The sequence below is a fragment of the Hippopotamus amphibius genome, chromosome 6, assembly GCF_030028045.1.
Source record: "Hippopotamus amphibius kiboko isolate mHipAmp2 chromosome 6, mHipAmp2.hap2, whole genome shotgun sequence".
In the NCBI taxonomy this organism is placed as follows: domain Eukaryota; kingdom Metazoa; phylum Chordata; class Mammalia; order Artiodactyla; family Hippopotamidae; genus Hippopotamus; species Hippopotamus amphibius.
The window spans coordinates 160,265,189-160,291,105 of NC_080191.1; the positions used below are offsets into that span (position 1 = coordinate 160,265,189).

General features: G+C 38.7%; 1 protein-coding gene across 3 annotated transcripts in view; it reads right to left on the reverse strand.

Annotated features, from left to right (window-relative positions):
- C6H3orf70 (chromosome 6 C3orf70 homolog) overlaps positions 1-23,491 on the reverse strand; it is a 98,278-nt gene extending 74,787 nt beyond the window's left edge. For 2 of the 3 annotated variants that reach the window (XR_009054318.1, XM_057739061.1), the window contains exon 1: positions 22,997-23,482. Coding sequence is in view for 2 of the 3 variants with exons in the window: in XM_057739061.1 (XP_057595044.1) it covers positions 22,997-23,192 (196 nt within the window). In the remaining variant the exon portion in view is untranslated. Of the gene's footprint in view, positions 1-22,996 lie in introns of all 3 variants that reach the window. The other variant, XM_057739062.1, reaches the window with a different exon arrangement.
- Between the last annotated feature and the right edge of the window lie 2,426 nt (positions 23,492-25,917).

Here is a 25,917-nt window from a genome sequence, read left to right on the forward strand (position 1 = left end):
AAAGAAATGGAAATAAAAATATGTAAGTGTACACAAATACACACAAATATGTGTGAACATACATATAATGCACTTATATTTGCAAAATGAAACACAGAAGGAATAAAAGAAAACATTAATAAAAACGAACATCTAGAAGAGGTAAATTGGAATGGAGTGGAAGATACAGAAATATAAATGAGACTTTTCTCAGTATTCTTTTACATGTAACTTTGACTTTTGATACATATTCAAAAGTTAAATTCAAATGAAAACAATAGAGACTGATACAGGAACATGGAGTAGACACACTTTTCCCTACTCTTCCTCACTAAATACAACTAAAAACCCTATACGTTATATATAAAACAAACAAAAGATGACTCTGAATGGAGAATAAAAGAAAGCTAACCAACTAGGTACCCTCAGGAACCAAGCAACAACATGGTGGTGAGTTCCCAGGGATTTCTATGGTGGTTTATAGTCCCGGTTTAGAGCTAAAGAAGCTGTCAACCAGGAAAAGCCAATGGGAGCAGACAAAAGGCACCAAACAAATGCCTGTTCTCTGTGGCCAAAAGACAAGGAAAGGAATAACCTAGCATGACATAAAACTTTTACACAATAATTGCTCTACTCCAGGCAAACATCAGAGAAAATACTGTTGTACCCTACCCTGATCCATGAGAGCAAATGCCAAGAAATAGGAAAGAACCTAGACTTCTGTACTTGAAAGGCTCTAATGAAGTATCTTAACACTTTGGCCAGGCAGAATCAGAAACCTAGTGGAGGAACAGGAAATGAGGTCATCTCCATGGTGGTGTCAGGGGAGACCACATGGAGAGTCCCCACTCCCACCCAGCAGTAACAAAAAGCAGCTACTCCACTGGGCGTCAATTAATGAGGCAGCACTTTCCTTCCCCTGATACAGTAGCGCCAAAAAAGTCAGTAAAAATAGGTTTAAGATCCAGAATCTTATAATAACAAAAATGTCCAGGTTTCAACTGAAAATCAGTTGTCATAGCAAGAAGCCAAGAACTCAAACTGAATGAAAAATGACAACAAATGCCAACACTGAGATGATAGGGATATTAGAATTATCTGACAATGAATTTAAAGCAGCATGATTTTTAAATGCTTCATTTAGTAATTACAAACATGCTTGAAACAAAGGAAAATAGAGAAAGCCTCAGAAAGGAAATCATCTCAACAAACAGAAGAATAAACAACCAAACAAATATGAGAACTGAAAAATACAATAACCAAAATAAAAGGCTCAGTGAATAGGAACCAACAGAAGAATGGAAAAAGAAAGTTTCAATGAACTGAAAGAAGCAACAATAGAAGTTACTCAATTTGAACAGAGAGAAAACAGACTCAAAAAAATGAACAGAGTTCAGGCACCAAAAAAATCTAACATTCATTTCATTGAAGTCCCAAAAGGAGAGGAGGAAAAAAAGGCAAGATTGCAAAAGTTGCAAAGAAGTAATGGCTGAAAACTTCCCAAATTTGGCTACAGACATAATCTACACATTCAAGAGCTGAGCAAATCTCAAACAAGATAAATTCTAAGAAATCCAGGTCAGTACATTATATTCAAACTTCTGAAAACTAAACGAAAAGAAAAAAATCTTGAAAGCAGCCAGAGGAAAACAACTCCTTACCCAGGAGGGAAAAACAATTCAAATGACAGCGGATTTATCATCAGAAACCATGGAGGCCAGAAGGCAATACAATTTTTTTCAAGTGCTAAAAAAAAGAATATCAATCCAGAATTCTAAACCAAGTAAGCATATCCTTCAGGAAAAAAGGAGAGAAATCAAGACATTCTGAGATGAAAGAAAACTAAGAGAATTGACACCAGCAGACCTACCGTAAAATAACGGCTATAGGCAGTTCTCTAAACACAAAGGCAACAATAAAAGGAGGAACTTCTGATAATCAGCAGAAAAAAAAAAGGACACAATAGGTAAAAACATAAATATACTCCTTTTCCTCTTGAGTTTTCTAAATTATATTTGACAGTTAAAACAGAAATTGTAATCCTGCCTGATATAGTTCTAAACATACATGGAAGAAATACTTAAGATGATTATATTATAAATGGATAGAGCACAGAGAAATATAAAGGGAAGCAAGGTTTCTACACTTCACTCAAAATGGTCGAAGGACACTAACAGACCATGATAAGCTATCTATATATAACTAAATAGCTACAGAAAGAGAACACTCAAAAACATTACAGGTACTCATAATGGAATTCTACAAAACGCCCAAATAACCCACAGGAAGGCAGAGAAAAGAAAGAAGAGAAACAGAAAACAGGGAGAAAAACATAAAACCAAAAATAAAATGGCAGACTTAATCCCTAACTTATCAATAATTACATTAAGTGTAAATCACCTAATTAAAAGAGAGATTGGCACACTGGCTTAAAAAACAACTTATGCTCTATATGAGAAACTCACTTCAAATTTAACAATACAGGCAGGTTGGAAATAAAAGGAGGGGAAAGATAGTCACAAAAAACATTAATCAAAGGAGAGTAGGTACGCCTACATTAACATCACATAGATTCAAAGCAAAGAAAATTACCAGAGATAGAGAGATATGAGGTGATGACAAAAGAGTCACCTAACAAGAAGACACAGCAATTCTAAATGTGTATGCACCAAACAACAGAGCTGCAAATACATATGAAGCAAAAACTGAGAGACCTGCAAGGAGGAAAAGACAAATTCACAATTAAGTACGAGACATCGACACTCCTTTTTCAACAACTGACAGAATATATTAGCTAGAAAATAAACAAGTATGTACTCAACAACACAAGCAACCAGCAGGATCTAACAGATCTTTATAGAACACTTCACCAAACAACAGTAGAATACCCATAGTTTTTAAGCATCCATGACACTTGGACCGTATCCTGGGCCATAAAACAAACCTCAACAGATTTAAAAGAATTAAATCACAAAAAATGTGTTCTGTCATCAAACTAGAAACCAATTAACAAAGTATAACAAGAAAATCTCCAAACACTTAGAAATTAAACAACACTTCTAAATAATCCATGAATCAGAAAGATGCATCAAGAGAAATCAAAACATATATTGAGTTTAATGAAAATTAAAATAAAGCATATCAAAATTGTGGTGCACAGCTAAAGCAATGCTGAGATGGACTTTTATAGCAATAACTGAATACATCAGAAAAGAGGAAAAGTTTCAAATCAATAATGTAAGTTCCCGCCTTTACAAAGCTTCAAAAGAAAAAAAAAGGGGGGGGGGCAGTACAAAATAAACCCAAAGCAAGCAGAACAGAAAGAAGGACATAATAAAGATGAGAGGAGAAATCAATTACATTGAAAACAGAAAAATGATAGAGAAAATACATGCAACAAAGAGTTAGTTTTTAGAATAGGTCAATAAAATTAACAGACCTCTAGCAAGACCGATAAAAAGAAATAAAGAGAAAAGACACAAAGTACCAGTACCAGGAATGAAGCAGGGGATATTACTAAAGACCACGCAGACATAAAAAGTATAATTAGGGAATACTACAAACAACTCTACACACGTAAATTTAACAACTTAGAATGAAATGGGCCAGTTCCTCAAAAATTACAAACTACCACAACTCACCCATTGACAATAATTTGAATATCCTTTCATAAAAAAGGTGAATCATTAATTTCATTTTACTTTTTAGGTTTTTTTAATTGAAGTATAGTTGATTTACAATGTTGTGTTAGTTTCTGGTGTACATCAAAGTGATTCAGACAGACACACACACATAAAACCTTTTTGAGATTCTTTTCCATTATACAAGGGTGAGTCAAATATAATCCACACTCCAGCTATTCTAAAACTTCTGTCAAAATTACAGCCAGAGTTAGGATAATTTTTGACTCATCTTCGTAGTTTATTACAAGACACTGAATATAGTTTCCTGGGCTATACAGTACTGAATTAGTAATTTTTAAAATCCCCAGACCCAGATGATTTCACTAGAGAATTCCACCAAATGTTTAAGGAAAAATTAGCATCAATTCTAAACAATCTCTTCCAGAAAATAGGCTATGAGTAAAAAATTCCCAATTTGCTGTATAAAACTAGTATTACCCTGATATCACAACCAAAGATAATATAGAAAAAAAAACTACAGACTAACACTCCTCATAAATATAGACATAAAGATCCTTGACAAACTATTAACAAATAAAACTCAGCAATATATAAAAAAATTATACACCATAACCAAGTGACATTTATTCAAGGGGTGGAAGGCTGGTTCAGTATTTGAAATATAATTCAAAATATTAACAAGCTAATGAGGAAAAATGACATGAACATATCAATTGATGTATCTGACAAAAATTTAATACTTATTCATAATAAAAACTTTCAGGAAATAGGAATAGAAAGGAATTTCCTAAACTTGATAAAGAGAATCCACAAAAAACCTACTACTAACATTATACTTGAAGATGAAAGATTTAATGCCTTCCTCCTAAGGAGAAGGGAACAAGGCACGGATATTTGCTCTCATCACTCTTAATACAGTTCTGGAAATTCTAGCCAGTGCAACAAAGCTAGAAAGGGGGGAGGGGAGAAAGCCATATGAATTGGAAGCAAAGAAATAAAACTGCCCATACCTGCACATGAAATGACTAAGTAGAAAATCCTAAGGAAAGCATGTTTTACAACTCTTGGAACTAATAAGTGAGTTCAGCAAGGCCACAGAATGCAAGATATACTTATGAAAATCAATTATATTTCTATACACTAGCAATAAACACAAACACATCAACATTAAAAACTCAATCCATCTGCAATTTTTAAAAATGTAAATACTTATATGTAACTCAAACAAAATATGTACAGGACTTATGTGCTAAAAATTACACAATGCTGATGTAAGAAATCAAAGATCTAAATAAATAGAGGGATATACCATGCCCATGGAATGGACAATTCAACACAGTAAAGATTTTAATTCTCCCAAAACTGATTTACAGGTTCACCACAATTCCTTTCAAGATCCCAGTAAGATTTTTGTAGATATAGAAAAGGTTATTCAACAATTCCCATGAAAGACAAAGGAACTAGCATAGCTAAAACAATTTTGAAAAAGGAGTAAAGTGGCGAGAACCAATTTAAAGACACATAGCTATAGTAATCAACACTGTGTGGAATTAGCAGAACAGACACACAGATAAACAGAACAGAATAAAAAGCCCAGAAACAAACTAACACAATATGGTTTTTGACAAAGGTGCAAAAAAGCAGTTCAGTAAAGGAAAGCCTGGTTTTTCAACAAATACCACTGAAGCAAAAAAAAAAAACAAACAAAATAAAAACCACCTTGATCTAAAATGGACACCTTTTACAAAAACTCAAAATGGATCACTGACTTAAATATAAAACTTAACTATAAAACCTTTAAGAAAAAAGACAGGAAAAATCCTTCAGCATCTCAAGTTAGGCAAAGAGTTCTAAAAAGCACCAAAAGCATCATCCATAAAAGGAAAAATCTGTAAATCTGACCATCAAATTTTTAAAATTTTTATCCACAAAAGACTCTGTAAAAGGAGGAAAAGACAAGCTACAGAACTAGGAGAAAATATTTTCAAACTACTCTTCTGACAAAGAACTAGTACACAAAATATATAAAGAACCTCAAAACTCAACAGTAAAAAAAAAAATCCAATTAGAAAAGAATAAAAGAAAAAAAAAGACTAAAAGAAAAAAAAGAATAAAAGAAGTCTCTTCAACAAGTGGTGTTGGAACAACTGGACATACACATGTGAAAATAAATAAAATCTAGACCAGACCTTTACTCTTCACGTACATTAACCCAAAATAGATCAAAACTACAAACTACTGGACGATAACATAAGAGAAAACCTAGATGACCCTTGGTATAGTGATGCCTTTTTAGATAAAACACCAAAGACATGCTCCATAAAAGAGATAAATAATAACATTAACTTATTTAAAATTAAAGATGTCTGCTCTGTGAAAGAAAATATCAAGAGAATTAGAAAACAAGTCACAGACTGGGAGAAAATACTTGAAAAAGACACATTCAATAAAGAGCTGTTATCCAAAATATACAAAGAACTCTTAAAACTCAACAATAAGAAAACAAACAACCCAATTAAAAAATGGGCCAAAGACGTTAACAGACACCTCAACAAAGAAGACATACAGATGGCAGGTAACATGAAAAGATGTTGTACATCATTAGTGAATTACAAATTAAAACAACAATGGGATATCAGTACAGGCACCTATTGGAATAGCCAAAATCTGGAACACTGACACCACCAATGCTGGACAGGATATAGAGCAACAGCAACTCTCATACATTTCTGGTGGGAATCAAAAATGATACAGTCACTTTGGAAGACACTTTGGCAGTTTCTCACAAAACAAAAAAGACTCTTACCATATGATCCAGCAATCACACTCCTTGGTATTTACCCAAAGGAGCTGAAAACTTATCTCTACACAGAAACCTGCACACAGATGTTTATGGTAGCTTTATTCATAATTGCCAAAACTTGGAAGCAACCAAGATGATCCTTAGTAGGTGAAAGAAGAAACTAGTATAAAAGACCCCAAATAGCCAAAACAATCTTGAGAAAGAAAAATAAAGCTGGAGGTATCACGCTTCCTGATTTCAAACTATACTACAAAACTACAGTAATAAAGACAATACGATACTGGCATAAAAACAAACAGATCAATGGAACAGAAGAGAGAGCCCAGAAATAAATCCTGGCATATGTGGTAAATTAATTTACAACACAGGAGCCAAGAATACACAAATGGGGAAAGAACAGTGTCTTCAACAAACGATGTTGGGAAAACTGGACAGCCACATACAAAATGAATGAAACTGGACCACTCTCTTATACCATACACAAAAATTAACTCAAGATAGATTAAAGACTTGAATGTAAGACCTGAAACCATAAAACTTCTGGAGGACAACACAGGCAGTCAGCTTCCTGATATCAGTCTTGGCAATGATTTTTTTAGATGATGTCAAAAGCAAAGGCGACAAGAGCAAAAATAAACAGATGAGACTACATCAAACTAAAAAGTTTCTGCACAGGAAAGGAAACCATTAACAAAATGAAAAAGTAACCTATCCAATGGGAGGAAATAGCTGCAAATCATATAACTGATTATGGGTTAATATCCAAAATATAAAAAGAACTCATACAATTCAATAGCCAAAAAAAAAAAAAAATTAAAAAATGGACAAAGAATCTGAATAGACCTTTTTTCAAAAAAGATATGCAGATGACCAACAAGTACATGAAAAGGTGCCCAACGTCACTAACCATCAGGGAAATGCAAATCAACACTACAGTGAGATACCACCTCACACCTATTAGAATGGCAGTTATCAAAAAAGAAGAAGAAGAAGAAGAAACAAAAAATAACAAGTGTTAGTGAGGCTGTGAAGAAAAGGAAACCCTTGTGTGCTATTGGTGGGAATGTAAATAGTTGCAGCCACTTATGGAAAACAGTATGGAGGTCCCTCAAAAAATTAAAAATAGAACTACATATGATCCAGCAATTCCACTTCTGGGTATTTATTTGAAGAAAATTAAAAATGCTAACTTGAAAAAACATATACATCCCTGTGTTCACTGCATTATTTACAATAACCAAGACACTGAAATAATCTAAGTGTCCACCAACAGATGAATGGATAAAGAAAATATGCTATATATTCAGAATATTATTCAGCCGTAAAAAATAATGAAATCTTGCCATTTGGAACAACATGGATGGACCTTGGGGCACTATACTAAGTGAAATAAGTCAGACAGAAAAAGATAAATACCACATATTCTCATTCATATGTGGAATTTAAAAAAAACAAAAAACAAACAAACAAAAAAACCCCCGAACTCACAGGGAACAGACTGGTGGTTGCCAGAGGCAGCAGGGTGAGAGAATGGGCAAAATGGGTAAAGATGGCCAAAAGGGCCAAATTCCAGTTACAACATGAATAAGTTATGGGGATGTAATGTGAGTATAGTTAATAATACTCTATTGTATACTTGAAAGATGCTACAAGAGTAGATCTTAAAAGTTCTCACCACAAGAAAAAAAATCTGTAACTATGTATGGTGATGGATGTTAACTAGACTTACTGGAGTGATCATTTCACAGTATATACAAATACTGCATCACTAAGTTGTACACCGGAAATGAATATGTCAATTATGCCTCAATTTTTAAAAAGTAAAATAATAAAAAACTGTGGTACATCCCGACCATAGAATACTATTCAGCACTAAAAAGAAATGAGCTACTAAGCCATGAAAAGACATAGAGAAACCTTAAATGCATATTACTAAGTGAAAGAAGCCAGTCTGAAAAGGCTACATACACATTATATGATTTCAACTATATGACATTCTGGAAAAAAAGTAAAACTATGGAGACAATGAAAAGATCAGTGGTTTCCAAGGGGACAGGTGAAATGAATAGGCAGAGAACAGAGAATTATTAGGGCAGTGAAAATATTCTGTATGATATTATAACGATGCATATATGTCATTATATACTTGTCCACATCCGCAGAATACACAATACTAAGACTGAAGCCTAAGGTAAACTATGGACTTTAGATGATTATGATGTGTCAATTTAGATTCATTCCTGCGGGGGAAAAAAAAAAGGAAAAAAAAGTACAATTCAGATAAATAATAAGGGGGAAGACTATGCACGTGTGGGGGCAAAATACATGGGAAAGCTCCATACCTGCCTCTTGATTTTGTTGTAAACCTAAAACTGCTTTTAAAAAATATTTTAAAAAAGAGAGAGAAAAGACACTTCACCAAAGAGGATATACGAGTACAAATGGCAGATAAGCACTTGAAAGCCATCAGGTAAATGCAAATTAAAATCAAAATGACTGATCAGTACACATCTATCAGAATCACTAAAATAAAAATAGCAACACCACCAAATGCCGACAATAATGTGGTGAAGAAACTGGATCACTTATACATTGCTGGCATAAATGGTAAAATGGTACAGTAACCATGGAAAACAGTTTAGAAGTTTCTTAAAAAACTAAACGTGCAACTACCACACAACCCAGCAATTGTGCTTCTGGACACTTATCCCAGAAAAATGAAGGCTTTTGTTATCATTGAAAACCATACACAAAGGTTTAAGGCAGGCTTATTTATAATAACTAAAAACTGGAAAAAACACAGATGTCTTTCAATGGGTGAATGGATAAACAAACTGTGCTACACGTATACCATGGAGCAGTATTCAGCAATAAAAAGGAACGAGCTACTGATATACCCAACAACCTGGTTGAATCTCCAGAGTTACTATGTTGAGAGAAACAAAGCCAATCCCCAAAGGTTACATACTGTATGATCCATTTATATAACATTCTGGAAATGACCAAATTAAAAGAGTAGAGAACAGATTAGCAATTGGCAGGGATTAATGAGGGGTTGGGGCAGGAAGGAAAGTGAGTGTGGCTATAAAGGGGCATATCCTTGCAATGATGAAAATGTTCTTGAATCTGTCTGTATCAATGCCGATTTCCTGGTTGTGATATCATACTATAGTTTTGCAAAGTTCTTCCACTGGGAAATTAGATACAGAATACATGAGATCTCTGTATTATTTCTCACAACTGCATGTGAATCTACAGATTATCTCAAAATAAAAAGTTTAATTTAAAAAGCAATAAGAGGGACTTCCTAGGTGGTGCAGTGGTTAAGAATCCATCTGCCAATGCAGGGGACACGGGTTCGGTCCCTGCTCCAGGAAGATCCCACATGCCGTGGAGCAACTAAGCCCGTGCACCACAACTATTGAGCCTGCACTCTAGAGCCCATGAGCCACAACTATTGAGCCCATGTGCTGCAACTACTAAGGCCCACGCGCCTAGAGGCCATGCTCCACAACAAAAGAAGTCACTGCAATGAGGAGCCCGCGCACCACAATGAAGAGTAGCCCCTGCTTGCCGCAACTAGAGAAAGCCCGTGTGCAGCAACAAAGACCCAGCACAGCAAATAAACTTATTTTTAAAAATTAGAAAAATAAAAAGCATTACAGAAAGTATACCCAAAATTGATTCAAAGCAGAAATAAATGAACCTAACTGATAACACAATCACAAAGAAAAAAAATTGTTAATTCAAGAAACTTTCGAACACAGTGTTCTGACTATACATCCTTTCCAGGATATATTCTAAAAACCAAAACAAGCAAAGAATCTTGAACATTAGTAATCAGTTGGTTGTTGGTAGTGGTACTAATGTAATAATTCCTAAACTATGTTGTGTGTAGCTGAAGATAGAAAAAAATGAGTAAATAATATGATATAATGGAAACCAGGGTTTTTGCCTGAAGAGAAGGGAGGTACAATCATGGAATGAGGAAAGGTGAAAGAAAGACACACACACACACACACACACACATTCTAAGTCTGTCCACTGAAAGTAACACGCAGTAACATCCCAATATAAATAAGCACATTAAAAACCCAGATAGGGACTTTCCTGGTGGCGCAGTGGTTGAGAATCTGCCTGTCAATGCAGGGGACACGGGTTCGATCCCTGGTCCAGGAAGATCTCACATGCTGTGGAGCAGCTAATCTCATGCACCACAACTACTGAGCCTGCGCTCTAGAGCCCACATGCTGCAACTACTGAAGCCTGTGCCTAAAGGCTGTGCTCTGCAACAAGAGAAGCCACCGCAATGAGAAGCCGACGCACTGCAACAAAGAATAGCCCCCACCTGCCGCAAGTAGAGAAAGCCAGCATGCAGCAACGAAGACCCAACACCATCAAAAAAAAAAGGGGGCGGGGGGCAGATAATGGTTTCCATACCATTCTTCACTAAAAAGCACCTAGGTTCCTTGGGGAAAATGACTGACCTCTGGTCTGGGGTGAGGAAATTACTAGCTAAGCCAGTAACATCTTGTTGTTCCAGAAAGCAGTAAAGTGCTCAAAAAATGATAGGGACACAGAAGCCAGCTTGAAGGAGCCCTCACTGCCCAAATTTAAGACAATTTGAGCATCAAAAAAATTTATGATACTTGATTATAACAAATTAAAAAGAGTCAAGCTGTCCTTCTGGAAGTCCTAGCCACAGCAATCAGAGAAAAAACAGAAATAAAAGGAATCCAAATTGGAAAAAAAGTAAAACAGTCATTGTTTGCAGATGACATGATACTATACATAGAAAATCCTAAAGATGCTATCAGAAAACTACCAGAGCTCATCAATGAATTTGGTAAGGTTTCAGGATACAAAATTAATGCACAGAAATCTGCTGCATTCCCCTACACTAATGACGAAAGATGAGAAAGAGAAATTACACAATCCCATTTACCACTGCATCAAAAAAATAAAATACTTACGAATAAACCTACCTAAGGAAGCAAAAGACCTATATATTCTGAAAACTATAATTTGCTTATGAAAGAAATCGAAGATGACACAAACAGATGGAAAGATATATCATGTTCTTGGATTGGAAGAATCAATATTGTCAAAATGACTATACTACCTGAGGCAATCTACAGATTCAATGCAATCCCTACCAAATTACCAATGGCATTTTTCACAGAACGAGAACAAAAAATTTCTAAATTTGTATGGAGGCACAAAAGACCCTGAATAGCCAAAGCAATCTTGAGAAAGAAAAGTGGAGCTGGAAGAATCAGGCTCCCTAACTTCAGACTATACTACAAAGCTATAGTCATCAAAACAGTATGGTACTGGCACAAAAACAGAAATATAGATCAATGGAGCAGGAGAGAAAGCCCAGAAATAAACCCACGTACCTATGGTCAATTAATCTACAACAAAGGAGGCAAGACTATACAATGGAGAAAAGAGTCTCTTCAATAAGTAGTGCTGGGAAAAGTAGACAGCTACATGTAAAAGAATGAAATCAGAACATTCCCTGACACCATACACAAAAATAAACTCAAAATGGATTAAAGACCTAAATGTAAGACTGAATACTATAAAACTCCTTGAGGAAAACATAGGAAGAACACTCACATAAATCACAGGAATATCTTTTTTGATCTGTCTCCTAGAGGAATGGTAATAAATCAAATAGGACCTAATTAAACTCAAAAGCTTTTGCATAGCAAAGGAAACCATAAACGAAACGAAAAGAAAATTTCAGAATACAAGAAAATATTTGCAAATGACGTGATCGACAAGGGATTAATCTCCAAAATCTACAAACAGCTCATGTAGCTCAATATCAAAAAAACAACAAATAACCAAATCAAAAAATGGGCAGAAGACCTAAAAAGACATTTCTCCAAAGAAGACATACAGATGACCAACAGGTACATGAAAAGATGCTCAACATCACTAATTATTAGAGAAATACAAATCAAAACTACAATGAGGTATCACCTCACACCAGTCAGAATGGCCATCATCAAAAAATCTAAATAATAAATGCTGTAGAGGGTGTGGAGAAAAGGGAACCCTCCTACACTGTTGTTGATGGGAATGTAAATTGGTACAACCACTATGGAGAACAGTACTGAGGTTCCTTAAAAATCTAAAAATAGAACTACCATACGATCCAGCAATCCCACTTCTGGACATTATCCAGAGAAAACCATAGTTTCCCCAGGATACGTGCAGCCCAATGTTCACTGCAGCGCTGTTTACAGTAGTCAAGACATGGAAGCAACCTAAATAAATGTTCACTGACAGATAAATGGATAGAGAAGATGTGGTACATATATACAATGGAATATTACTCAGCCATTAAAAGAATGAAATAATGTCATTTGCAGCAACACAGACGGACCTAGAGGTTATCATACTACGTGAAGTAATTCAGACAGAGAAAGACAAATGTTATATGATATTGTTTACATGCAGAATCTTAAAAAAATGATACAAATGAACTTATGTACAAAATAGAAACAGACTCACAGACTTAGAAAACAAACTTATGGTTACCAGGGAGGAAGGTTGGGGTGGGGGTAAATTGGGAGTTTGGGAATCACATATACTCACTACCATTTTTAAAACAGATAACCAACAAGGACCTCTGCACAGCACAGGGAAATCTGCTCAATAGTCTGTAAAAACCTAAATGGAGAAAGAATTTGAAAAAAAAAAATAGATACTTGTATATGCATAACTGATCACTCTGCTGTACACCTGAAACTAACATAATATTGTTAATCAACTATACTCCAATAGAAAATAAAATTTTTTTTAAATAAATAAAAATAAAATAGGAAAAGATTAGACCCTAATATACCTTCCAACTCTGAAAGTGTGATGTAAGCAGACCCAAACTTTATTGGTAGAGTACACATCAAATTCATGACAGTGGCTGCTTCTAATGAGAGAAAGATGAGAAAGAGACTCTGAAGGAAAATAGCAAGGATTCTAACTTTTTCTGAAGCAAGAGTGATGAACGAATGGAAACACTGGTTCCATCTGGGTGGTGGGAATTCTGATGTCTCCAATATGCGTTCTCTGTTATTTTTTATAAATATTAAACCTAAACATACACACACACACAAAGTATGATACTTGATTATAACAAAGTAAGAAATAACAAGTTGTCTATAATAATACCTAAAACAGAAGGGATATAGGTAGAGAAGATAAACCTCTTCTTTACAAAAGAATGCCATCAAATGGTAGCAATGACAGAATTAGAAAATCACTATTTTGCAACAGCTATGGAATAAGTGCTTCACACAAGACTCTTCAGTCAATACTAAAATCACCAGCTTAAAATTTGTTGGGGAACATGGTATTCACTCAGTGTCAAAGTATCACCCCACGGATTACTTATTCTTAAAAACTGACAAAAACAAGTTTAAAAAGAAAAATAACAAAGGGAAACAATATTTTTATAATGGACAGATTCGGCAGTTATCACCTTAGCACTAGCACCAGTGGAACAAACTGATGTATGTCTCCTCGTGTAATGCTATAAGGAGGATACACTATCACCTATATAATAACTAGACAAAATGTTTAACCTAAATCTAATCAGGCAAATTTAAAGATATGGAAGATACTATAGGCAGTTAATCTGGACTCTTCAAAAATTTCAATACCATCCAAAAAAACTGTGATTACTCTAGAATGATTAAAGAGGGGACTAAAGTGATACAATAATGAAATGTGATGCATTAATCTTTTTTCCACTCATTTTATTTACTTCACTTGTTGAACCACTTTATTGAGGTATGACTGACATGGAAAAATCTGTACATATTTAATGTATAAAATGTGATGAGTCAGAAGTAAGTATACAGCCATGAAACCATCACCACAATCTATGCCATTAAAATATCCATGTGATGTATGAATCTTCATTGGATTCCAAAATGAAAAAAAAAAAGTCAGCTATAAAATTCATTTTTTGACATTAAAGGAAACTGTATATTAGATGGTATTGCTGAATTAGTGTTATTATCTCAGGTGTGATTAGTATTGCGGTTACATAGGAAAATGTCCTCTTTCTTGAAAGGTATACTGAAATATTTAGGTGAAATGTCATGTCTGCAACTTACTTTTAAATGGTTTAAGAAAAAAAGTACATGTGCGTGCATGTGTGTGTAGACAGAAAGACAGAGCAAATGAGTCAACTATTCCACAAAATACCACATTATGACACAAAGTGTTTTTATTTCACTAAAGGTCTGTTTAAATGTGGGACAGAGAAAGAAATACATTCTATATTACACCAAGAATCTAGTCCTAAATTGACAAATAAGTACTAAGGAGGTTAAAGAATTTGTCCTGAATGGACTGTTTCAGGGCATTGTGCAGACAGCTGGAGGGATTTATTATACATTGTTGGCACTCCAGATATTGCACGTTTTTGGCAGTGTGCTTACAGAACAGTGCTAAATATCAGGATATTCAAAAGCAAACCAACAATAAGAAAATGAGAAACACAAAACAAAAAATCTGTGAATCTGAGTAAACTAACCTGCAAAAACTACAATTAAATCTACTTTCTCCAACCACTCTGAGAGACAGGACTCCTCTATTAACTAGCACTTTTGCCATTTTTCTATGCAAACTCAGTATTCCAAATGATAGCTAAGATTGCTACAGGATCATGACAAGACTTTTAAATCATTAAAGTTAAATATGTGCAGTTTCACTTTTACAGTTTTGTAACATTCTGATCCTTTGAAACCTGTTAACCCATGTTTGATATAATATGACAGTTCTCTGTTAAAACTGGTACATCCGATTAACCAGAACTATCCATTGCTTAACAATGGTGGAAAATAGGATGGAGTAGGGGAGTGGAGTAGTATAACATAAGATTCCATGATAAAAAGCAGATAATCACCACAAGGTGACTGTTATAAAACAGACCTTTCAACAATGAGGGTAAATTTAAAATCTCGATTTCTAAATGTCATACTATTTAAAATGTATATTTTTACCACCTGTATTGTATTGAACTCTGTAATTGAACAAATGAGTAGGGTTACTAAGTGAATTCCAGATTAACCAGAACATCTGTAGAAACGGAAGCAGCTGGAGAGGACTTGGACAACCATCACACTATAATAATAACATAGTTTTATGTTATATGTTATTATCTCCATATTAAAAATGGTGAAACTAAAAGATGGAGGTTAAGTAACCTCCCCCAAACCTGGTAACTAGTACGTGGGCAGAGCCAGAATTCAAACACAAAGCCCAACTCCAGAGCCTGCCCTCAGGACGACTACACTCTCTACTAAGTCCACTGTTTGTTGTGAGGAGGGGCTGATGCTAAACACCTGCACTAAGTACTTTGCTTATGTCACTAAATCTTCACAACAACTCTGTGAAGTAGGATTTTTATTCCTATTTTGCAAAAGAGAACACTGAAGCTGAGAGAGGTTAAGTAACCTGTCCGGTTTCACTGCCAATGAACTGAAGAACCAGGATTCAATTCAGGTGTGTCTGACTCCACAGCCCTTGCCCTTTCTAGGACTACACTCTGCCTTCCACAGTCTGTGTATAAAATATTTCTTATTCTTCAAGGAAACACATCTTCTTCTAGACAGCTGTTAGTTGTTAAACATATGTTCCTGTATTTGTTTGGAATTAATAATACTTAATTTCTCTGAAAATATTCTTTCTCGTAAATTAATGAGATTCCACAATATGACAACAAACTTAAAGTGAGGGTGTTGTAATATAGGAAATTCTCACTAAAAGGCCCTCAAAAGCTATTTGGTTCAAATCCCTAAGTTCAACAGGCATAGAAACCAGTAATAATTAATAGTACGTATACAAATCTAACCCAGAAAAAAAGGGGTTTGCACTAGTTAGAGATCAGCTGAGGATATGACATGACTGAAACTTCATATTATACAAATACATTGTTACATGTTTTTTAAAAGCATAGTTTTATAGAGTTTGTAACCACTCCAAAAACATTCATATTGCATATAACTGCCCTTCTTTAAAATCAGAAACGATTCTCATTTCACTTATTTATTTAAATACTGCTTGTTCCAAAAAAAATTTTAAATAGCTGAAATCCTCCTCACTGTGACCAGAACAGCCCAGAGCCCTGGTCACCAGCTGCTTTGTGAGATGCACACTGACCACATGTGGCCGGGGCTGCTTCATGGGGCCTCCCGTAAAGTTCCTAATCTAAAAAATGAGGATAATAGCAGTACCTACTTCACAAACTTGTTGTGAGGTGTAAATGAGCTAACACATCCAAAAAGGTTACAACTGTGCCTGCATATAAGCAACAGGTGTGTTACCTGTTGCCGCTGAAGTTGCTGTGTGTCCACGACTGAAGCACCACTTGGATGGAGAAACACTTAGCAGCTTACTCTATCTCTTGAAAAGCTTTGAGGAAACTCACTCAGACCTTGACTGCACCCTTGCAGTGATAACACCTGTATACTCTTCCTTCAACCACCAGACACGGAAAGAACCCTCACTGGTAGAAAAAAGTTTCAGCTGACTCCTCCATCTAATCAAACTACCACTCCATTTTCTGCCAGTTTTTCCCATCAAACATTTCAAATATATTTTCTGTAGCTTCTGTTATTGACATGACTGCGTTGCCCCTTAGGAAAACCAGCTGGCATTACCCTGGGGAAGTCAGAACTTGATTTGGGGGGCTGTGTAGAAGCAGGAAAATAGAACAAATAGAGTAACACAAAAACCACAACGCTAATATACTAGCTAGTGGAGAGAAGTGTATTTGCCCCAAGGTCCTGACAGTTGAATCCTCTAATCACCTTTCTCTGTATATACGAAATCTATAAATACGAAGCCAAATTATAACCAAATGTTTGCTGGGATAGTCCGGTCACAGGGACCAGACGTTGAAGCCTCTGGGCACTGCCGTATTCTCTGAACAGTCCTGAAAAAAACACTGCCAAATTCTGCTTCTCCAACTCCCATTTTACTGTGATTCCATGCTGCCCATCGACCTTCTGCTATAACAGTCTTTCTTTAGATATGTTAATATCATCAAGTTCCACTCTTGCTACTTCCAACCTGAAAGAGACAGACATCTTTTAAGATGTCTTCTGCAGAACACTGAGCTCACCTATTGTCAGATTTTATTAAGCCAATAAAGCTGAGTTCTGCTGGTGGTACCAACATCACAGCACATACACTCCCCACCTCCACCCACCCCCAACACCCACTAATCACTTTCATTCCCCACCATGTTCAGTGGCCTCTTGACAGTTCCCATTCTTCTGTATTTCACTATGGCAACTGACACAATTTGCCACTGATTTCCTAAAAACTCTCCCTATCACCGGCTTTAACAAAGCCAACAAACTGTGGATTTTGCTCATTAACTTTATCTTGCTCCACAGCACCTATGGTGGGTAAGAGTCCTGGTCCTAGATTCAGACACACATGGATCCAAATCCAGGCTCTACTCCTTACCAGCTATGTGCCCACGGGAAAGTTACTTCACTTCTTTAAGCCGTTTTTCCTCCACTATAGCGTGGCCATAATGACATAACTGGCTACTGAGTGCTCAGCATAATCAGTTTACTATGGCACAAAGTGATCACTCAATAAATATTAACTATTATCTTTGTGTCCTAATTCTCTGCTCCAGGCACTCTGTTCTTCTCTACCTAGAAGAATTCACTATCTCAAATAGCTTTGACCAATGCTGCAGTTAAGTATATTCATGAAGTTACTGTTGTGGGACTAAACCTTTCATCCTCTTCTTCAATAATAAAGAAAATCACTATTTTTAGACTTCACCAATATCTAAGAACCTGTTGAAAGCTGATTTCATCTTCATACTCCTTCTTAAAGCACTCATTTCTCTTGGCCCCTCAATACCATACTTTCCAGAGTTTTCTTCTCTGGCCATCTCTTCTTACACTTTACTGCCAGCTCATCCTCCTGTAATGAGCCTCTAAATGTTAGTGTTCTAAAGGGAAAGCCTAATGGTTTTCTTCATTTCTCACACTGGAGTCTCTCCCTTGGCAATCTCATGCTTCATCATGGCTACAACTGCAGTCTATAAAGAAGAAAATGACTTCCGTATTGTCTCTAGTGCAGACTTCTCCAAGTTCCAGATCCCCTATATCCAACTGCCTACTGACATCACCATGTGATAACAAGGCAACTTAAACTCCATAGACACACAACTGGATTCATGGTCTTGGATTCATGATTCCATGATCAACCAAACCAAGTTCTTCTCCAGCATTTTGTTGTTAGTGAATGAATGGTATCCCCATCCATGAAAGCTTCTTCATAAGGCAAAATTCTAGAAGTCTAGAAGTTATCCTTTATAACCTTGCTTTCTTCCCCCTCCAAATCTAACCTATTCCAATTACCCTTAAATGGATATTGTTGCATGAATTTCAACATATTTTTTACACGAATATGAAAATAATCTCCCTTGCTGATTTCATACCCCCACTAACCCAGTTTATCATTATAATGCCAAGGTCTCTATCAACTGAAATGTCCCCACCTTTCCTGTTCATCCCTCCCTAACATCTCAACAACCAAATTGTTTACTTCTTCTAAATATTCTACCTCCTCCAGCCACAAAAAATCTACTTTAAAATATCTGCATATGATTTATTCTTTCCCGTCCCTCTTCCCTAGCCACACCATGTCTTTTTCTCTCTCAAAACTCTTCTTGGATACATGTACCACAATGTTCACTGCAGCATTATTTACAATAGCCAGGACATGAAAGCAACCTAAATGTCCATCAACAGATAAATGAATAAAGATGTGGCACATACATACAACGGAATATTACTCAGCCATAGAAAGGAATGAAATTGAGTTATTTGTAGTGAGGTGGGTGGACTTAGAGTCTGTCATATAAAGTAAGTCAGAAAGAAAAGAACAAATACCGTATGCTAACACATATATATGGAACTTTTAAAAAAATGGTACTGCTGAACTCAGTAGTAGAGGAAGAATAAAGACGCAGAGGTAGACAACAGACTTGAGGACACGCGGAGGTGGGGAAGGAGAAGCTGGAACAAAGTGAAAGAGTAGTATTGACATTTATATTACTACCAAATGTAAAATAAATAACTAGTGGGAAGAAACTGCCTAACACCGGGAGATCAACCCGATGACTGCTGATGACCTAGAGGGGTGGGATAGGGAGAGTGGGAGGGATGCTCAGGAGGGAGGCTCAAAAGGGAGGGGATATGGGGATATATGTATAAATACAGTTGATTCGCTTTGTTGTACAGCGGAAAATGGCACAACAGTGTAAAGCTATTATACTCCAAGAAAGATCAAAAAAAAGAAAGAAAAAAGAAAATTTGCTTGATACATGTTCAACAAAATTAAAGGAATTCTGCTTTGGCCTGATGTTATGTTCATAAATGCCAAAGGAAGTAGAACTTTGCAACTATGTTAACTCTGCTTCTGTTCAAGAAAAATAATATTGGGGCTTAAAAAATGCAGAATTGATGCCCAGTATAGGTGAGGAGACTGTAACAGAGCACCTGGCTGCTCTAAATGAACTGAAGCTGTTCTTGGATGTGATCACTGAACCACCGACAGTAGAGGAAGCACAGAGACCCCGAGGGCCGCCAGAGACTGGAAAAGAGCAAATAAATGTAGGCCTGATTAAAAAAAAAAAAAATAGAAAGAATTGCCAACAGTTCAGTATACTCAGCATCAATCCTTTTTGAAATTCAGCTTATTTATTTTAAAAATAGATTCCAATCGCTTAGAAAAGAATATGTTAAGCATGTGTGGAAACAACCTGTATTATACGAGACTAATCTAATTTCCTTTCTTTTTTTTAAAGAGTATGTTTATAGACAGACAAACAGCATATATCAAAAAGATGTAAAACTGGTATGCTGGTAGAATTTCAACAAAGTATTTGACCAGGTTCTCATTATACCCATACAGATAAGATAAACAGAAGATGGATAATTGTATAATTAGGTAGTGAGGTAACTGTTTAACCACCATAATAAGTGCTCAATAATGAATCACTCTCAACCTGAAGGGCAGTTCAGCACTTTCACCTGTGGCCTTCTCCTGTTCCACAATTTGACCAAGAAGGAAAGAGGGAAATATAGCTACGGGATCAACGACTACCCATATCCAAATATACATGTGTAACTCCGAGACAGGCAGGCGCTGTAACTTATGCCACAAATGTTAAATAAACACACAAACACAGAAGAGGCTTCATGGCTTAGTTCACAGCAAGCTTACTTCAATCTGATAGCGACACGCTCAATATGATGTGGAAATAAGAAAAGCTAACGTGATGCTAGCTGCAGAAATAGTATCTCAAATGTGGGAGATAGCAGCCCTGCTGAACTCTGGACAGATCAGCCCACAACTGGGATGTTGTGCACCCTGCTAGGGGTCACTGTCTTCAAAGGATCATAACCATATTGGCACACATGTTCAAAAAAGAAAAACCACGGTGCTTAGGGGGCTGAATACCATTAAAGGAAAGGCAGAAGGGAATGGAGATTTAGGAATAGGACCAAACAATGCCCCAAGAGGAAAACAATGGCTACCTTCATTCAGTCATTCAACAAACGTGAACTTCAAACCTATTTCAGGCCAGATGTTGTGACTGTGTCTGTGACTGGGGATATGGTAAAAAGATAGTCTATATCTGTGAAAAACTAATGTGTATACCTGAAGAGTTGAAACAGACTTGATCTAAAACAGGTTTAGGTTGTTCTATATGATTGCATAAGGTAGAAACAGGAGCAGTGGAAAGAAGTTCTAGAGTAACTGACTTCAGCTCTATATAAGGAAGAGCATTTTAAGAGTTAAAGCTGTCTAATGAATGAAGCGGCTGCCTGAGAAGACTGCAAGGTTCCCATCAGTAAGGGTGTACTTAAAGGGGAGACTGATGAATTGAGACATGCTCCCAACTGGACCATCTTTCATGTTCCTCACAGTCTACACTATGATTCTGTACTTCCCCAGGAAATGGACTCACCAGATTCACCCCACTTGTGTACTTCAGCAACACAGGTTTCCCACAGTTGTTACTTCCAACTTTGCACCCTCTCCCCCAAGGAAGCAATGCCATATAAATAGGAATGGATCTGACAGCAACAGGAGTAATGCGATACAAGAAGAAACTGACCCATCAGCACACAAAATGCAAAAAAATCAATACTGTTCAATGTACCTTGTATTTCTAAAGAAAATGTCAGAATTCTCTATCCTTGATGTCATAAATTCAATCTAAAATAGTCTATTATGTTCAATTAATATAAATAAGGATTGGCTTTGTACTGCACCTCTTGTTGGTAGCCATGTTTTCCTAACCAACAAGGAAGAAATAGTTTTAATTTAAGATCACTTTGGGGGACTTCCTAGGTGGCTCAGTGGTTAACAATCCGCCTGCCAATGCAGGGGACACGGATTCCATCCCTGCTCCATCCACATGCCTCGGAGCAACTAAGCTCAAGCACCACAACTACTGAAACCTGTGCGCCTAAAGCCTATGCTCCCCAACAAGAGAAGCCACTGCAATGAGGAGCCCACACACCACAACTAGAGAAAGGCTGTGTGCAGCAATGAAGACCTAACGCAGCCAATAAATAAACAAATCCATTTCTTTTTTTTAAAAAATCACTTTGGAAATTTGTGTCCTACGTAAGCACTCCAATACCCTCTATTATAACGTTATATGGAAACTAAGTTTCAAATACCTGTCTCAAAAGAAATAATTCGTCACATATACCAGGCCAAATACCATGGACTAATCAAATTGTGAATTTCTGATTCAATGGCTACTTAAATCCTTTCAAAAAATCACAGGCAGGATAAACTTCGCGAGAAGGTCTAGGCCATTTAGTTCGAGAAATGAGTGGAAGATAATTGAAGCTTACTGTCATTCATTTTATTTTTGTAATTTTACAACACTCTCTATAGTACACGGGCTCTATATGCTGGAACTGCGTATTCAAGGAGTTCACCCTTGCAAACTGTTCCTATTAACTTCTTGGAAGCAGTCCCTCACACTTTAGCGCTTTCTCAATCTGGATACAAGACAGGCGCTACCATCCGAATTCCGAGGGCTGTCTTTCTTGCAAAGAGCAGCCCATTAAGACAAACGTGAGAAAGAAAGAGAAGCATCTTTTAACCACCAGCCCCGAAAAAAAGCTTCCCCTCTGGTGGTCGTCAACTCTGATGGCCGTCTACCCTCTCTCAACACGCTGCCCGCTCCTCTCGGGCAGAAAGAAAGCGGCAACAACAGCAAGGAAACCCCAGCGTTCCCGGGACGGGGAGATGCGATTCTGCAGAGCGGCGAACGCGAGGCTCCCCGCGGATCCCAGCTCGTGGCCAGGGCGGCGCCGACCCGCCGCGGCCGGCGCGAGGGCAGTTCCCGCCGCCAGCACCCCAGGGCGGCCCCGGCCCAGCCCCGAATCCCCCGGCCGCAGAGTCCCCGCCGCGACCCCGGACGGCCCCGCGCGCGCCCCGGGACCGCGGCGACAGGCGGCGACAGGCGGCGAGGCGCGGCTCGACTTACAGTGACACCACCCCAGGTGGCAGCACCAGTGCAGCTTGAAGCACTTGCCGTGGCTGTGCGTGGCACAGATGGAGAGCCCGTCGCACGGCTGGAAGTCGGGTCTGCGGGCGGCGCAGCTCCGCGCCAGGGCCTGAGCCTCGTCCACTTTCTCGCTCTTCCAGCCGCGCTCGGGCGCCGGCGCCGCGGCCGCACGCATCTCCTCTCCCTCCGCGGAGCCGACACCCGGGGCTCGGGAGGAGCGGCGTCTGGGCGGGCGGCAAGCCGGGCCGGCTGCGGACACGGGAGGGCTCGGCGCGGGCCGGGACTCACGTCAGGGCGCGGCGGCGGCGGAGGCGGCGGCGGGAGCGCGGCGGCCCTAGGCTCGCAGAGGAGCCGCCCCGAGCGCGGCGACCGGGGTCTGGGCCTGCAGCCACCTCCCCTCCCTCTTTCCCTGTCTCCCCCTCTCCCTCCCTCCGCCGCGGCGCGCGCCGCACCCCACGCGCACACGCACGCGCACACGCGCGCGCGCCTATGGCCGACGCCGCGAGTCCCTCCGGCGCCCCGCCTCCTCACACGCGCCGGGCGGGAGTGTGGGGTGGTCGGCGTCCCCTTGGACGCCGCGCGCTCCCTCAGGCCCCAGAGGCTGAGGGAGGCCCCTCCCCGACCCACGGAGGGCCGTCAGGAACACACCCGCCTCGGCAGCTCGGTTTTCACACGCACGCCAGCTTCCACGCACACTTTGCACACACACTCGGCGCCAACCCCCCCCCCGCGCCCCGTCCTCACTCCGCGGAGGGCTGTGCACGCCGAGGACACGCCCGCCCGGACCCCAAGGGGCTGGTCCCTGGGCCACTGGGAGCGAGGTTTCCTCACAGGCCCAGCGTGTCCCCACGCGCGGCCCACGTGGCCCTCGTAGCCCTCGTACACGCCCCGCAGGGTGTCTGGCCTCACAGGCCCCTGGGGTCGCGCGCACGTGCACACGCGACACGCACGTGCTCCCCCGGGGCTACCTCCTGCCCATTATTTCAAAATTTAATATTTTTTAAATGCGGTTTAAATTTTTATTTTTTTATTTTTAAATGTTATTAATTCTATTACAATAAACGGTTGAATGGTAAATTCTCCTTGGGCAATTCTTTTCCTTAAATTGAAGTATAGTTGTTTTACACTGTTGTGTTAGTTTCAGGTGTACAGCAAAGTGATTCATAAAAGTGAATATATATACTTTTTCAGAATATACATCACAAAATATTGAGTATAGTTCGTTCCCTGTGCTCTACAGTAGCTGTGTCAGCGGTGTGTTTCTGTGTGGTAGGGTATATGTTCTGTGTGTGGTATTCGAGTAGCTGAGAATGTGTGTGTCCATGTGTACGTTCGGTGTGTGGGGCACGGTTGTTAGATAGCATGTGTGTATGTGTCTGGTGTGTATTTGGCAGTGTGGTGCATGTGACTGGAATATTGAGTGTAAGTGCCTGGTGTATATGGGTGGAGTTGGGTGTGTGTAGTACGTGTGGTTGTGGGCATACAAACAAGACTCGTGGTTCCTGTGGACTCTGTGTGCGGCACTGCGTGTTAATGCCCGCCCTGACCAGCGGCTGTGACTGGCCCTGATGGTGGCCACAGCTCTCTCACCCAGTCAGCTTGCCTTCTTCCCTCTTGGGGACAAGTTGCTCCAAATAGATTCTCCATGCCAGGCTCCTCTGCTGAGAACCCAGCCCGAAGCAGGATTCGTGAGGAGAAAACAAACCATTTGCTCCCCGGAGCGCAGTTCAGAATTAGCGTTTTCCTGTAACAAGGCCAGAACCCAGCCTTGAACACAGAAAAGGAGGGGACCTTCTCTCGCTATTTGCCAGACGATTTTCAGAGCAGAAGAAAATGCCTGTAATTGCCACGGCCCAGGGAACAACAGCAAAGCCTCTCAGCACAAATGCTGTGTGGGAACATGTTTATGCCCAGGTTCACCTTCTCCATGACTTTATTCCTTTCCTGCTTTCTACTGACAAGGAGACTCATCATGGTTTTGAAATAACCAAATTCATCTTCGAGCTCTGAAAATCCTCATTGCCATAAGAATCTTCCCTTTTATTTAACCTCGGCTTAAGGAGGGAAATGTAACTTGCACACATCTGACCTAGTGAAGTCTTCATTTATTATAGGTTGATGAGAGATTCAATTTGGTGGCAGAGTATTTTCAAGAAAGGTATGAATCAAAATCTCAAAATATGGTTCCCCCAACAACCTAACGTTGAAACAGTTATAAACCTGAAGCATCATGTCTTCAGCTTCAACCCCAGGCATCCCTCTCCCCTGACCAAAATAATCCTGAGGAAGTACATCCCTGACTCATAAACTTTCTCCATCCCTGCTGTTAATTTCACAGCCTGACCCACCTCAGAATAACAGGAATAAAAGGAAGAGAAAACTTAATCCAAGAAATTCATAATCCATTATTGCTGTAGCAAGCCACACGATTCCCATCTCTCCTACCCTATTTTTCTCCTTCCCCAACCCATACATTCATTCTAATACTGTCCATGTTATATAAGGTCTTATAATAGAATTCTTTCTGTAACGACTGTTTGAACGGAATCCTTCCACTGGCTTTTACTCTAGGGCGAACCATGTTGTAAGATTCTACTATATATGAAAAGATGCCATCTTAGCTAGTGAAAAAAGAGCACGTGTTATAGAGAGGAGGTAAGGTAAATTACCCAAATACCTTACTTTATGTTAGCCATATGATTTGAAACTGAGTCTTTACCTTTTCTATAACATAAAACTCATTCCATTCCCTTGCCCTAAAGATGTTATTAAACTCTATTGGCTCTAGTGGAGCAGGGGGAGGTATATGTGCTGTGACCTCTCAAACACATAACACACAGACTTTAGGATATATTGCCCGGATATAAGTTTTCAAAGTTTTATTATGGAAAATACAAAGT